Here is a 17,501-nt window from a genome sequence, read left to right on the forward strand (position 1 = left end):
AAGTTTTACATTTTATAAACAATAAAATAATGTATCTAGGCCATAATTTTCAATGGCTGTTTACATCACAAAAAGAGACACAAGATAGTACCTATCGCCTGATGGAAGTACACAATGCCATTTCTAAAACACTCTTCATAAAAATCAAACTGGAATCTGATCAAACATCTGGACCTAACTACTAACTTACAGAAAATTCAAGGTCAGAGTAACATGCTACACAATAGCAGCAAAATCAGACTGTGACGCTCTACAGGACAAATGACCTGCTTTTATCAACAAAAAACTGCGAGGAAAAAAACTGAGAGATGGAGGGGTAATCTACAGATTAAAAGAGACTTAAAAGACTTCAACCAGAGTCAATGTTTGAATCTTGGATTCCAGTTCAAACTCTAAGTAAACAGAAGACAAGCGGAGAAATGTAAACACTGACTGGCTATCTGAAGAACTCATAATATTGAAGAAATTAATGTTATTTTTCTGCAGGGGTATAACTTATGGTTAAAGAGTAGGGTCCTCAATTTTTAGAGATACATGCCTGCAGATTAAAAAAGAAATTACTAATACGTGTGATGTAAGGGTGAATGGCGCATTTCACAACAATATATCAGTGAAGGAAATAATTTTAGTTCTGAATCTGATTGCAACAAGGAAGATTCTTCATTACTATTTTTGATCAGATATTAAAGAAATCAGAGCATAGCTATCTAGGGACAATAGCTACGACATGGATTACTCCACTTGGAATTGAAACTAAAACTGAATAGTTATCCCTTGGTATCCATTGCGGATTGGTTCCAGGTCCCCCTTACATACCAAAATCTGCAGATGCTCAAGTCCTTTATATAAAATGGCAAAGTATTTGCATATAACCGAAGCATATACTCCCATATACTTTAAATCATTTACAGATTACTTATAATACCTAATACAATGCAAATGCTACGTAAATAGCTGTCAGCACACGGCAAATTCAAGTTTTGCTTTTTCAAATTTTCTGGAATTTTGGGGGGAGAATTTTTGATTCATGTTCGGTGGAACCCTCAGATGCAGATATGAAGGGTCAACTGTAATAAAAGCCTTTACTCTCCTCACATCCTTATGCTCTTGGTATCCTAAGCTTCTCATAGTTCCCTGGGCATAACTAGCTCCTTCTATAATTCCCTGCACTTGCTATGCTGACTGGAATTATTTTTGCAGGACAAATTCCTACTCATTCTTTAACAACCAACTCAAAAGAAATGTCTATAGCAAAACTTCTCTAACCACCCTGGCATTATATTAACTGTCCATTATGCTGCCAGTAACGCTGTAAGACTATCTTTGTACAGTACTTATTTAAACTGTAATTTATTTGTTTTTTGGATCTGCTTCCCTAAAAGCTCAGAGTGATCTTTTATCTCTACCTCCTAGCACATGAACCCTTCTAAAAGGGTGCTCAGTAAGTATCTGCAGAATCAAACTGAACTTATTTACCGAACGCAGTATCTAGAAAGACTTTAAAAATTGATAAGGTCTAAGAAGTCTTGTTGAGTCTTTTCCAGAAAAGACTTAAAAAGAAGAGGTAGATCATCAAGTTTTGTAACACTAATCCTACTAGCAAGATGGGAAACTGCTGTGCATTTAGGTTCATTAACTCTTCCAGCAAATTTTTTTTTTCTTGAAATACTCTAACACTTCATCTAAAGAAGCTATTCTGAAACTTTTTAGTCAACTAACAGCATTAACTGACTACCTACTCCATCAGCTACTATTTTGCAATGGAAAAACAAAAAACAAAATCTAAAAAAAAAAAGTAAAGAATTTGACATCAGTGAAAAAAGTTTCAAATTAACTTACAACATAAACTTAAAAAAAAATGGTCAAATTAAATAAATGAAAGAAATAGAACCTAAAGCACTAATTTTAAACAAGTTTTTTGACAGATTTTTACACTATGACCTAGATATGCATACTTATATACACATATAACTGAAAACAATACTTACCCTTACCAACATAATGGAATCTGATATATTTTATTCACTTTTTTACTGAAAAGAAAAACAAGCAAAACCCTCCTGGTAGACTTGCCAAAATGATTTCATGACCCCGCTGCTGGGTTGAGATTTAAAGTTTGATAAACACTGTCCAAAGAAATTTTGCATACTATTAATAATCCCTAGGCTACACAATCCTACAGCCACAATCCTACAACAAAGGACAGCCACAATCCTACAACAAATCTATATATGAAATCTGTCTATATCATAAAAATTATGAATAGCAAATACAATTTTCAAAAGGATGAGGCAATTTCTGCTATAGTTAGGAAAAGTAAAATGGCATCTTTGATATCTAAAAAAATGAAGGATATTATGTCTATTAAGACAAGTGCCTTAGTCCTAGAGCTCTAAAAAAGTGACAAGGCAAAGGTTCTTAGCTGAGTACTGTTACAGGAACTGAGGTTTTAGTTTAAACAATATTATTCTCAAGTTCAATATTATTCACAAGTTTTCCTTTAAGTCTAAGAAAGCCTTGTTTAAGAAATTCAATTCCACTTATTGTTCATCTTAGTTATTAAACTGTGAGATAATATGGTTTTTAAAATTTTCATGGGGTGTCCATCTTAAACTCAAATTTAAGACAAATCATTCTTCAATAAGAGATTATCTTTAAGTTTCTGTTATATAGGAATTCTATGACTACCACTACAAGTCACTTTAAAAAACCTATCTCTTTTCATAGGCAAATATAAAATCAAATTCTTAGCTGATTTTCTTTTGTTAAAAACTAATACTGAAATATTCTCTAATAACTACCATAAGGCAATGAAGCTCTTTCCACCATTTATATAAATTTCTTGGCTTAGGTACCACTGGATCTACATAAATATCACTTCTAACATAAAATATTTTTGCTGAAAAGTTAGTGGTTTCAAAAGAAAATTCTCATGAAACTAGAGATGACAGGAATTTAAATACAAAGGCATTCCAGAATAAAGAGCATTTACATATATCAAATAGAACTGCCATTTACTTTTTACAAGATTGCCACAGACACATGAAGTTGTGCCCAGGTTTTCTCACTGGATCTCCATGTTGACTAGATGCACTGAATGGAGAAGGCTGAGAACTGTTAGGCTGGCTCTGTACTTGAACAGCTGGTGAAGGTGTCATAGGAGTGTTCTGTGAAAAAGCACAACCACACAGTTTGTGAAATGACACTGAAAAACATTCATATCTTATAGCATAGGCTTAAGAATTTGATTACATTGATAGTTATGCACTTCCAACATATAAAATTTATATTTGTAATTTTAATGATTACCTTTTAGAAACTCTTTTAAGAGATAACTAATTTTAGAAATATGTTTAGGAAGTCAAATTCATTTCATATGAATTAGAGCAAGATTGCATTGTTGTTACTATCACAGAATATACATTATTTAGAATTAAGATTTTTTAAATTAATAAAATTGGGTAGAAACACAATTATAGATTAAAAAGAGAAATTTATTATAAATTCACCCATTTGATTTACTTACATATATTCTTCACAAAAAAATCAACTGCAAATTATTTCTTCTTTGTATAATATTTCCTTTAAGATTTTAATGAATATAAAACAATATATAGTAAAAAGCAAAGGGAATTTCAGATGTTAAAAATGACATAACCATATAAGTAAAATGTTGTAAATATTACTTTGCAGCAAAAGCTATTTTAACTAACAACTTTAGTCTTTAAAGTTGCTCGGTTATAAGTTTTGATGGATAATACAAGGATTCTAATTGTATGCGTAAGTCTTTTTAATATAAGCTACATTTTTTTCTCTTCTATATCCCATCCTTTCTCTCTGAAAAACACATAATAATTATAATGTAGCTTAAAACAATTTGAGGCAATATATTTTCTTTGAAGTTTAATTCAGATTTCACTCATAACATACATACCACAAAGGAAAAAATACTAAATTTCTCACAGAAATGGTAGCACATCATTTTCAAAACATTGTTTAAAGGTAATACATTTAAACTTTGGGAAAATATTAAATATATTTGTTTATTTATAAGGTAATATTGGAAATAGTGGAGCAAAATTAAGTTAAAAATTGCTGAAAACCTCTTACTGAAAGTCATAATAATTTTTTAAAAATAGACAAAACACAACACATAAGGCCACAGCATAAAAATGAATAAATGAAGAGAATAAAATGCCAAAAGAAAAGGTTCTTAGAAATGTGAAGTCATAAGAACTTCTGAGTTCCAAGTTCTAAGAAAAAAAAAAAATCTACTTTGGGATGTGATTGAAGTTATTTCTCTAATAGGGTCCCACTCTTACTATTTTATCATGTTGTTAGTGAGAAAACATATACATGCATGAAAAACATGCATTTTAGGGCAGTACAGATATCATGGGTAGGATGTGGACTTTCCAGCTTGACAGATCAGGACTCAGAATTTCAATCTACCTTTTAACTAGCTATGTGACCCTGGGCAAACTACTTAACCTCTCTGATCCTTAATTCCCTCATCTATAAAGTGTAAATAATAAAATCTAACTTTTGGGATGGTGGGAAGACGAGAGAAACGATACGTGAAGAGCCTGGCTCTGATTCTCAGTAAATGCCAATTGTTACAATTATTATTTATGCTAATAGAAAAGTCCAGAGGGAAACCATATTTTGGAGGAAAGATGATGAGTTCACTTTGGAGACAGGGACAGATCAATAAGTGCAATTATCTATCAACAGAAGTTAAAGCTGGGAACATGGATTGACAATCATTCACCTGTGGATTCTTAAAGCCATATAAACTAAGAGTAAGAAAGCAGAACTGGGGGTTTTGGGGGTGGGGGTGGGGAGAGAAGAGGATCAGAGAGAAAGGAAGGGAAGATAACATTAGAATCAATCTATTTACAACAACAACAGCAAAAAATTAGTCAAACTATTTCCTTGAAATGAAAATACTGCATAAAAAATTCCAGGAAACTCTAATAAATAGGAGTAGCCAAAAGGATCAGTTTGAGCCAAATACAAATACTGACACAAATATAATCCCAGAATTTTATCTAAAGGGTAAATTTGTCAGAGCTACCAAATTCCTTCATAATGAACTTTCTGGTCCCCTACACTATTACCATTTACATTTGGTATTTTATTGACTCTCCTGTCATATATTTGTAAATTAAGCTTATTTTTGTTTTTATAAGTGCTAACAAAGCTTTATCCTATTTTTTCTTCTTCAATGTAGAACTCTTACTGGTCTCATACAGAAAAGTTAAATAACAGGGAATCATAGGGTATTTTAGCTCCAATTGTTAATGATTAATGAGGGATGTGGCAAGGATAACTGCAGTTAATCCAAGCTGTTAAATTAAGAAGGAATAAAAGACATATTAACCAAATGCAATGTGCAGAAAACTTGTAGATCCTAATTCAAACAAAATGTTTAAGAAACACATTTTTAAAGACAACTAGGGAACACTGAGCATGAACTGGGTGTCATATAATATTAAACTACTATTATCCATATAATGTGTATATATATATATATTTAAAAGTATTTATAAATATATACTAAAGTATTCATTGGTGAAATGAAATAATGTTTGGGATTTACTTTACTTCAGGGAAAAAAATGGTGGTGGGGAAGAGATGAAACTAGAAAGGCAAAATGGTGACAATATCTAAAGCTGGGTGAAGGATACATGGAGGCTTATTGGCTCTACTTTTCTGTATGTTTAAACATTTTCACAGTAAAAAACAAGAAACAACAAAAAAAAATAAAGAGAGATAAATATATCAATGAAACAAAAAGAAGTACAGTACTTATAAAAGGTACCAAATGAGAAATTCCAAGACTCATATTTTCTTTGACTAAAGGAGTGTTTTTAGGTTTCCTCCTATAATAAAAAATTACACATTTCTTTCAACAAAACTAATTTTTAAATAGGTTGTTTATATGTTTTTCCAAGTACTACTTAATTACGTTTTAAGAACTAGGTCTTTTACATAAGATGCAAAATATATTTCTTTTAGGATGTAAAAGGGCCCGATCATTAACCATAACCCTAACTCAAATGTGAATGTAAAAGTAGGTCTCAAAATCATGTTTTTGGAATGATCACTCTTCAGCAATATTCTTTACCATTGCTCTACTCTATTGAGGTAGAACTAATTTTTCATATTATAGTACCTCTCCAGTAGTGTGTGACCAGAAAAGTAAAATTACACAAAGAATATGAAATAATTCTGATTCCTTTTGTAATGTAAAATTATCTAAAAATGTTAATGTAGCAGTTTTATTTTTGGCAAAGATATTTCTTTTTGTTAGAATAAGAAATTGTAATCTTGCCTTTATCATCTTTTCAAGAATAAACTACGGCTGAAAAGTCTAGACTGTACTGATGATACTTTCTGATATATGACGGGATTTGAAGTTCTTAAATGTTTACTTTCTTATTAATATTAAGCTTTTAAAAAACCTTAGAATAAGACTAAAATTTAAACATTCAAACTGTGTTAGAAAAACTACAAAGTCATAATTTATTTTTCTCAAAATAAATTATTTACTAAGTAGTAATGAAATACTGTGTTCAATTCTAGCTACACATTTTGAAAGCCACTTAGAAAGTGGAACCGGTTGAGGTAAACAGGATGATGAATAAACCAGACACTATAACACCTAAGGTCTAACTGAAATGAATAGGAAAATACACTCTAAAGAAGAGGTGAGTAAGGAGAGATACTTTTAAATGCTTGTAAGGAAAAAGAATTAGATTTACTCTAAATGTGATATAAAAGAGATTACATTTAGTCTAAATGTAGTACAGATCTTTAGAGAACAGAATTAAGACAATAACAGAAATCACTGGAAAAGAGGTCTCTGTGAGCGTGGGAGAGTTCATTCAACTCTTAAAAATGAGGGTTATGGACAAGATAATATCTAAGGCTCTTTCTGCTCTAATATTCCCTTATTTTCCTAAACTATCCAGTTTTTTTCCTCTTATTAAGTATAACTAGATAATATATACATACCAAGCCTGTCTTATAAGAACACATTGAAATGTAAACAAAAAAATACGTTTAGTGGTAATGACTTTAGTTATTACAGTGTACTACTAGTCTACTAATCTAAGCAGTAATACTCTTTGAAAAAAAAACACATTAAAATGACATTCTTGTGACTCTTGCTAAAATGATTTTCTATGGCTATGACTAAACACTGCCCCCTTGAGGCTGCAGGTATGCTTTCTGATGGGTTGAGTAACTTTTCAAACGCTTTATCAAAGAAAGAAAGGGACCAGGAAGATACCCATATTCAGTGTTGGCACTATGTCAGAAAGGATTCATGTATGAAGGACAGGAAACTGAGGAGCAGCATCTATAAAATGCCTTAAATAAGTACATCCTTAAGTAAACTATCTTTATATACAAGAATTAGGTATGGCATCAGATCATGGGATGAACAGATACAGATATACTCAACATGTGTTTTACATGCTCCTGAAAAAGACAAGTCTTTAGGTAAGTATTTATAACTAATTTTCTTTCATTTTTATTATTTTACATGCCAATCTAATACTATGCCTCCAGCAGATACAAATTCATGAATAGTGGAAGAGAGTATGACTTTCAGAAACGGTACCCATATTGCACTCTAACTTGCAGATGTAACAGATTGAAAAAAAAATAGTTACAAATAAAGAAATGTGCCTTGAAGTACAATTTATTTTGTATTTATATAACCTACCCAGCTAAATACTACTTAAAAACAAAATCTATGGCTATATTACTTTCAGATATCTTTCTCCTTTATTTGTTGCTAGCTTTTTTTCTGTAATGAAATTAATACAGCTGATTAATGGGAGTGAGAAGGAACAAAACTGAGCAAAGAAAAATTAAGTAACAATGGTATTAGGAAGGATTACCCATTGGCCATTCTCAGCAGGGACGTTTCCCTGCAGTCTTTCCAGCTCTGAGCATTCTGCAAAAGTCTGGAAGTCCCTTCTTGGGGTAAAGGTGCCTCCTTAACATCCCCAGACCCCTTAAAATGGTGGAAATAACAAGGTATGGCTAAAAAAAAAAAATCACATTTAAATTCCTCTATTTCATTTACCCCTTTAAAGTACCAATTCAAATAGTGAATAAAATGGTGTTAAACCAAGGCCTAAAATGCAACTTTGAGAGTATATAAAGAAATTTAAAGACCCTGGGCAACAATGGAAATGGCCTTTTATTAGCAGGCTCTTGAGAAGGCCCAACAGCCTCCCTTCAAAGGAAACTTATGATTCCATCTTGAACAGTTGATAATTTTTTAGCCTTTATAGGTACCTTATCTTATATAAAAAGATAAAATATACCTGCACCATTACTGAGTGCCAGACCGTGTAGCAGGCACTGTGCTAAGAGTTATACATACACATCCTGTTTTTTTGTTTCTCATTCTCACAGACACCATTATGTTATGTCTCTTTTTCCTTGCAAAGTTATAAATTTCTACATGCCAACCAAATACCAACTTTAGACCGTAGCTATTTTAAATAAACTACATTCCTGGAGAGAATACATAAAAGGTTTATACACATTTTTCAGATTAGGAATAAAATATATTAATTTTATGGCTTGAGTTAGATGTATGCATGTCCAATATGTTAAATTCTAGCATTAATATCCTAAAATTATCATTCGGTGGTACTCACATCCTATAACCTAGTAGTTAAAATAATCAATATGTTACATATAAAAGGGGTATCTAGGACTTTACAAAGAAATCTTTTAGAATAGTGGAGAAATGGGTTAATAGCATGAGTTTTGATTTCAGACACACACCCAGGTTTCAGTCCTAGTACTACCTCATATTAGCTGGTAACCGTGGGCGAGTTATTTAGCATTGGAGGGCCTCATCTTTAAAATGAAATTAAAATTTTTACCTAATAGACTTTCTTTGAGGATCAAATAACAAAATGCTTTATTGCAATCCCAACACAGGTCCTAGTCTTAGCCAGTATTGTTGTTCGTTTTATGTTATTTAGGTATCATTATTGAATATAACCACACTGGAAGGTTGACACAAAAAATGAGGGTAGATGAAACAATTCCATAGTAATAGAGGTTTTCTCTAATTTGGCTTGGTCTACTATAACTCTTTGGGATTATAAAGGAATCTAAAAGGAAAAAAGGTCAAACACATAATCAAGATGAATTGGGAAATTATTAAATATAAAATTAAAACAATGTGTTGAATGCTTACTATATGTTAAACACTTCATTACTAAAAAAAACTTTTTTAGTGTGCTTAATAAATGAAAAACTCAACTTGTAAAAGTTTGAGTAAAAATGATTTAGTATTTTCCACCAAAACTCCTTATTAATTATTGCCATGTAAATAATATCCACTAAAGAATACTCAACCTATTTAGGTAGCTTGAAATAGATCTAAGCAATACTAACATATGAATTAAAAACCTCATTCTGCCCCCAGAGCAGCTTTATCCATTCACATGAAGAAAGACGCATATTAGTGAATGACATGCTCTGAAGCAAGGGATTCTTCGTTTTTTCATCTTCCATTTTGCTCCCCCACCACCACCCCTGCTTTGCCATCTAGATTTGGTACCAATACCAACAATCTGCTGTTATCATCATAAGCACAGAGAAGAAACCCAAGCCAGAAGAATGCTAGAACAGTTGGCAACAGTCACAGAAGGTTCTGGCTATGTAGTAATTAGGAAAGAGAGAATGAAGAAGTAGTAATCCAGGAAATAGCATACAAGATTGTCCTTAAAATCTTTACAGGCTGATTGGACCCTCAATTCAGTAGCACTGATTCAAGAAAACACTTTTATTCACTAAGGCATGCAGAGACAGGATAGTATATATTAAAAAGGGAATAGCAGAAACATGACAGTAGAGCAAAGGAATAAGAGACACAAAATTTAAAATACTGGAATAGCTGAAACAAATTGAAATTATAAGAAATAAACCTTTTTAAAGAATAAAGGCAACTAATTCAATACATAGATATAATAAGAACACACTTGATAAAATTCTTATGGAATTCATCTTTTTTACAGAAGTACTGTGAAAGGAGGCACAAAAATACACTCGTGTCAAAATCAAATACAGAAATCCCTTTTTGGAGAACCCTTAGCAACCCCGCACCCCCCTAACATAGGAGACTAAGTTACGTTTTAAAAATTCCCCCAAAGACGTTAGATTAGAAGTGCTTCTCTTGCTTGGCTCTACAAAATTACTAATTTGGGTCTATAACAAAATAGAAAGATGCTTTAAACCATGTGCTAAAGTTAACAACTGAAAACTGTTTAATATTATAAAAAGCAGAGAAAAATAAAAGAGCACAACAGCTTAAGTACATTGATGAGCCGACCCAATTAACTTTTCACGGTAAAACATGGAAAAACAGTGCATTTCCCCCTCAAATCATATTAACACATCAGGATTTCTGTAAGAGAAATGTGATACGAGAATGACTCACCTGTGGGACCACATTCTGTACGTAGGTTGATGGGTGCTGCTGCTTTTGCTGAACAGCACTTTCTATTGCTACTTTAGCTACAGTGCTTGGATCTGCTCCTGCTGGCACGGCAACCATTGTTGCACTGCAGCCAGCATTGTTGGGGTCACTGATTGTAACAATTCTAACTCCCACTTTATTTGGAATTCCTGTGACTGTTTCCCTATCATTATCCTCTGCTGGCCTCTTCACAGTTTTGCATTCTGCTGTGCCATTTGTAGACCGAACGTCAGATGACAGGGCAGGAAAATGGGACACTCTTGATCCTGAGTGGGGAACGGCTATGATTTGATGCCCCTGTATAACAGAGGTTGTAGAATGTGGTGAGACAACTACACTTGGGCGTTGCTGAGGCACATCTGAATTCAAACTTGAAGCTAGAGGTCCATTAGGCAAATCAGTACCACTAAATTGCTGTGTTGCCACATTTGAAGCCTCCTGTATACTGCTCACAGATGGCGAACCACCCAAAGTTAATACAGGTCCATTAGAAATTCTTTCTAGTTGATCACCTTTGGCAGTATCTTGCTGAGTGGCATCGAAAGTCCCTTGTGGTTCCACTGGAGATATCTCACCATTTCCTACATGATTGGAAGTTTTGTGATTTGGAATGTTTTTGCTTAAATGAGAACCATCTCCTTTATCAAAATCACAGATTCCATTAACTAGAGGTTTTTTCAAATCACTTTTAATATCCTGCATGTCCATTTGTTCTGAGTTCTGTTTTCCAGATGCTCCATTCTCACCTAATTCTAATGATGGCCCATTACTGATTAGTGAGCACTGATTAGCCTCACTTTGAATTTTCCCTGAGTTTGAAGGAGGTAGACTTGAGTCACTGTACTTTCTCCCATTTAAAAGACTTCCCACCTGCATTTCATTTTCCTTCGTATCCCCATTGCTGGTGTTCGTGGTTCCTCGTCTGCAGGATGGGTTCTCCATGACTTCAATTTTACGTTCATGAACGTGTAAACCTGTTGCTTCTTTTGCTTCCTCTTCCTTTTGGCAAATTATTTTATCACCTTTGAATGGGGGAGTAGCAGTAGTACAAGATGATTGTCCAGCTGGAGATGCTTGAGAGGCTGGAAGCGTTTGCACCTGAAGTCCAACTCCTGCCTGGGTCCCGCTCATGGTAATTCCTGCTGGAGCAATGAGCTGAGTTGCATTTCCCTGACTCACAGTTGCAGTTGCAAAACTTGTATTTGGCACAACTGTTATAGTTACCTGGTTGCCAGAAGTCCCTTGGAAAATGGTTGCTGGGCTATTTGAGATCAGCGGACCTGGCAATATTTGTAAGTTCGAGATGGGCACGGTTTGCACTCCCCCTGTGGGTGGCATCGCACTTTGGACCAACTGAACATTTTGCTGCCCAACCAATAGCTGCTGAGCTGGAGTTTGCCCCTGCACTCCAAAACCTGCTGCTTGATTATTGGCCACCTGGTATACCACCTGAGGGCTAGGAGCTCTTGCATTATTAGGGGGAGGAATCTGTGGAGCTGGGAGAATAAGCTTACCACCCGGAGTTGAAGGACCACGCTTTGGAAGCAGCAACTGTTTTATCAGACTCGACTCACCAGAAGCAGGCTGACCAACTCCTGCATTTGTTTGCTGTGGTTGAACCTGCATTTGTACTTGTTGTGGCTGCTGAACTTGTACTTGTACCTGTTGTGGTGGGGGTGCTGGTGAATGCTGCTGCTGTTGCTGCCTTTTCACAGATAGCATTTGACTGACAGTAGGAGGTGGTCCCTGTGACTGAGGGGTGGAAGAAGATGACACGGCAGAAGGGACCTGGCTATTAGTAGCTGGGACAGGTGATGGTGAGGAAGATGGAGTAATGTTTGGTTGTCCAGCTAGCTGAACTGCCTGACCAGCCGGAAGAGCTGCTGGATTAGCAAGAACAATTTGGTGAATGGCTGGTGCGTAAGTTTGACCTTGTTGAGCTGGCTGACTTACAATCACTACGCTTTGTTGGGTTGGCTGCTGTGGTTGTTGAATAGGCTGTTGGACCACCGTTGATGAAACTTGCTGAGAAGGGAGAGGTTTGGGTGCAATGTTCTGAAACCCTACCCTTGAGGGCTGTGGACTCGGGACACCAGCAATGGTAACCATTTGTCCTGTAGCTACCTGAAAATTCTGTACTGAAGTTGCCGAGACAATGTTGGACGCAGAAGTCGTTACGTACTGTGGGGGTGCTATGAGAACAGTGTCCTGTGGCTGACCGCCAGCTGACGTCTGCTGAGACGAAGTCTGCACGGGTTGGGGCGATGTGGTGATTAACTGTTGACCCTGTGAAACTGCAGAAGTACATGCTGGCATGTTCTGTACTCTGCCAAATATATGACTCTGTGGGACACCTTGTTGAATTACCGTAACAGGAGTGCCGGAAGGTATCTGTCCCGGTACCACTGTGTGCAATGGAGACTGTTGTGGAATTACAGATGGATGGTGAAGCAATGTCTGGGAATTCACAACTGTAACAGGTTGGGGCCCTGTACTATGATTCTGAACCACAGAACTCTGAGCAGCTCCTCCTCCCACAGCAATACTAACAGGAACTGCTGTCTGGGGTATAGAATTCTGGATTACTGTAGCCTTAACGACTTCACAAGGAATTGGAGCTTTATTCTGAATGACAGTCACCGGAGCATTTTGCTGCTGGTGGGTATGAACTGAAGGATTTGGTGGAATTCTCGAAACAGTCTGTGCCACGGTATGAACACCTTGTACTGGAAAAGACATTTGTGTTGCAGTCAAACTTGAAGATTGGTTGGTAACAGGAGTCCTCTGAAAATGGTTTCCTACAGTTTGTGGTCCGTGAGGGATTCCTGAAAATATAGGGAAAAGTCAAAATTCATAATGAAATGACTGCAAAGCTGCATGTAGAAATTATTTTACTCAATGTGAGAGAAAACAGTCTTAAGAAATTAACAAGTTTGCATCATATGAATCTGATAAAATAATAGAACGAGAAATAAAATGTTACTGGAAAAACAAGGAAAAGTTACACATCTTAAAGGTATATAAGCTTTCATTTAGTCTTCTTATTAAATCGGTAATATTTAAAACACAATAAAAATTAATACCTGCGGGTGAAGGACTTGGAGATACATCAGGAACAGAATCAACACGAACAACGGGAGTAGAAACAGGTTGCTGCTGATAGTACATCTGAATGGGAAGTGGGATAGCCCTCCTTTTTACTCCTACTACATGAATATGTGCCTGCCCATTGTTACTGGAATCCTCCACCCTCTTCACTGTATGATTTGGAAAGACCGTTCTGTAAAGTACACACATACTCAGTTTTAATAACTAGCACATTAACAAAAACCACTAACTTCTAACTGCTACACGAATGGCAGCAGCATATTCACTGCTACTTATGTATGAACTAGTATGAATCATAGTTATATTCTGCAAGGGTGGGAAGCAAGGAATTAAATATAAAAGGTCAATTCTCCAATTTTAAAAATCATTATTTATTAACACTGTTGGGTTTAAAACAATTCTACTGTAATTAACAAAAAAGCTGCATCTAGGCAATGCCTATTTGATGAACTTTGCAAAATATCAAAACGCCATGGGACTTCCCTGGTGGTGCAGTGGTTAGGAATCCGCCTGCCAATGCAGGGGACATGGGTCCGGGAAGATCTCACATGCCGCAGAGCAACTAAGCCCGTATGCCACAACTGCTGAGCCTGTGCTCTGAAGCCCACGAGCCACAACTAATGAAGCCTGCGCGCCTGGAACCTGTGCTCCGCAACAAGAGAAGCCATCGCAACAAAGAGTAGCCCCCACTCGCCACAACTAGAGAAAGCCCATGCACAACAGCGAAGACCCAATGCAGCCAAAAATAAAAAGATAAACAAATAAATAAATGTATATATATTTAAAAAGCCATAATACTTGAGGACAGAGTTTAGTTATAGACTATTAGTCAAGACTTAAAAGGGTGAAAGCCATGTCCTTAATGCATAAAAGTAGGTGCAAAAACAGTAAACGTGATTTCTTCCTTTTCTTTCTTTGATAAGCCTAGTAACGGTTGACCACAAACACCAGATGTGATTTCCAAAATTCCCTTGTATTTAAACTTCCATCACACTACAATCTAACTATACAAAATTTCAAGTAGTGGAGATATTTCAAACTAGGTAGATAGCTGGTGTGTTCTCTAAAGAGCAAGGGGTGTTGTAAATGATGAAAATTGACTTTATTTAAAGTTATGAAATATAAATCCTACCTAAGACATTTATAAAATCCAGTTGATGTTAGGATTCCACCACGAGCCAATTTACTGCAAGTTGATAGGTACTCAGAATACATTTCTGCTCGAGAGACAGAACAATCTGGATTTACTTCAAAATGAGCATTTAACCTAAAAGAGGAGAAGAATATATGGCATTATGCAATATACTATAGGAGAGTCCATACTTAAATATACAAAACCATTTGAAGGCAATGTGTTATAAACTAACAATTATGTCTATTAATCAAATTTCACTGTCTCATGTATTATTAACAAAAATACATGCTAGGTTTTAGACAGAGTAAATAAAATAAAAAGAGATTACTTAATCATACTTATTTTAGTATAAAAAAATCATTATCAACAAATATAAAAACTGGGATGTGAGTACACCAGCAGGGTTGGTCTGCTGGCAACAAATATACTACAACGAATTTTATTCAGTGAATACTCAGGTTCCTGTCTTGTAATAATCAAAATATAACAGAAGTTCCCAATTAAGAGTTGTTGGCGATATGACAAATGGAGGAAAAACTGAACTTAAAGTTAAACTTCTGTTGCTCTTGGATTAAATTTCTTCAGGAAAAACTCTCCCAAAGCTTTTAACTACTTCCTAAAACAATGATACTTCCCATGCTTCACACTCCCCTTCCCCTTCCGAGACTCTATTCCTAATCAATTCCAAGGTAATTCAAACTTCAGTTTGTCTTTGTCATAAAGTGACTTCACCTATAAATTGGGATTGGAGGCCTAGTTATCCTTATAGGACTCTTTCTAGGACTCACCATATACATGACAGGCCAACCTACAGCTGTTTCTTATTAACTGAATCAAATGATAATTATGATAAAATAGTTTAAAATGCTTCTCTCCTCCTCCTCCCTAGAAATGGCAGAAATATGCAACAGGGATTTATAAGACCAAGTCTATAACACACACACACATTTTACATTGGATGTGGTACATATTTTTTCCAACTTTCATAACCCTTTGAGTACTGAGCTTTCAAAAAGACCAGACACAAAAAACTTGTTTTGGTTTCAATATAGAAGATAAATATTTCCAAATATTATTGGATAAGATTCATCATATATAAAGGGTCAAGGTGTAACAATATAGAACGTGAAGAAAAAGCAAATAATTAGAGATATTACCATAAACCTGATTTAAGCAAAGTGGAAAAGTAGAGAAAATAGTCATAGGAACACAGATAACAAAGCACCAAAAATGTGGAACACAGAGTGACAGGAGCATGGAATGGGAGAAAACTAATGTTAGAGAATGGGGGAAAAGGGATCAAAGAAAGAAATTTTTTAAAGTAATACATCATTGAAAAGTGATCTTACATTTCAATCTGTTAATCTTCTAAAGAATTAAAGTTGAAATTCATAAACAATGTAGAGGCAACTAGCCATGAAAAAATGAAACGGTTCTAACCAAGTCTACATTTCTTTTTTTCAGAAAGTGGCTGAGATGTGACCAGTCAGTCTTCTCAAGAAAATATTATTTTCAAGTTGATTATTTCAATGTAGACATACTGGCTATTCTATTATTTGATTAGTTACCCCTTACTACTCACAAAAAGGAAAAATTAACTAGCAATGAATGAGAAGCTTTGCTTTTGCTCAAAAAGAGGGACATTTAACAACAAAATCTGGTTCTATTTTCTTAAAGTCAGTCCAATTCAGTTTTAATAAAACATTAATTTAAGAAAACAAATTCTATAATCTGACAGACCTTATTTTCTACAAAGCCAATAACTTTTTAACACAAATTTTACTTGAAAAGGAGTGGTGTAATTTAATGAAATTCTAGTCAAAGACTATTTTAACTCTGAAAATTCCGATAAATATTTTTTTTTCAAACTATTCCAAAATACAGGTGAAGTGATTTTACATTGCCCTTTCTTTGTATAAATGATATCCTACCCTAACTAAAAAGAAATACAGAGTAAAACATTCTGGATGACTGCTGAAATACATTTCCTTTTCTCATTTGCTTTATTCTTCCCAAGGATGAAGCCTTAATAGAAATAGACCACTTACCACTGACAAGCAAACTTCTCACTATCTATTTCCACTATTCCTGGAGGTGGAGCAACATGCTGTGCTACAACTGCTCTGGAAGCTAAAGAAAAAAATACATTAGCTACATCATTTTTTAAAACTATAAGCCATATTTAGTTAATGGATACTGAACCAATTAATATTGACAATGAATACCTTTTAAAAAGGTGTATAAACATATTGAAAATATACAAATTTGAGAAAGAAACTTATAATGGAGCACATATTATACCAGGCACTATCTTAGATGCTTCACACAAACTATTTTTTCAACCTCGCAATCATCTGAATAATAACGATAATATGGATTATTTCGCTAATATAAACTCTATTTTTTCCATTGTCAGACACTGAGTTTTAACTTTATCTATATTACCTTTCTTAATTCTGTGAGGTGGGAACCTGAGACTCAAAGTGATTAAAATAACTAGGCGAAGGTCACACAGCACATCACATCAATAAATAAGCATCTCTCAGTTTAGTTACAGAAGCAGATTGCATCACAAATAATTTCACTTCTGAATTTAAAAGATTAACATTAACTCTATAAGTGGCATATATAAAATTTCTGGGTATGATGAACAAATAGCTAACTTCTATGTTGGAACTAATGAAAACAAGAAAAATAAGAGATAATATAAACTTAGTCATATTACAGTAAGTTTATAAT

General features: G+C 34.7%; 1 protein-coding gene across 4 annotated transcripts in view; it reads right to left on the bottom strand.

The window, feature by feature from the left end:
• ARID2 (AT-rich interaction domain 2) overlaps window positions 1-17,501 on the bottom strand; it is a 169,833-nt gene that overhangs the window by 38,733 nt on the left and 113,599 nt on the right. For all 4 annotated transcript variants that reach the window (XM_079936949.1, XM_079936951.1, XM_079936952.1 and 1 more), the window contains 5 exons: window positions 16,811-16,892; window positions 14,760-14,894; window positions 13,603-13,799; window positions 10,481-13,344; window positions 3,019-3,167 (listed from right to left, as the gene is read on the bottom strand). In XM_079936949.1, the coding sequence (XP_079793075.1) occupies window positions 3,019-3,167; window positions 10,481-13,344; window positions 13,603-13,799; window positions 14,760-14,894; window positions 16,811-16,892 (3,427 nt within the window). The remainder of the gene's footprint in view (window positions 1-3,018; window positions 3,168-10,480; window positions 13,345-13,602; window positions 13,800-14,759; window positions 14,895-16,810; window positions 16,893-17,501) is intronic.

This window comes from Stenella coeruleoalba (genome assembly GCF_951394435.1).
Source record: "Stenella coeruleoalba genome assembly, chromosome: 11".
Lineage (NCBI taxonomy): Eukaryota > Metazoa > Chordata > Mammalia > Artiodactyla > Delphinidae > Stenella > Stenella coeruleoalba.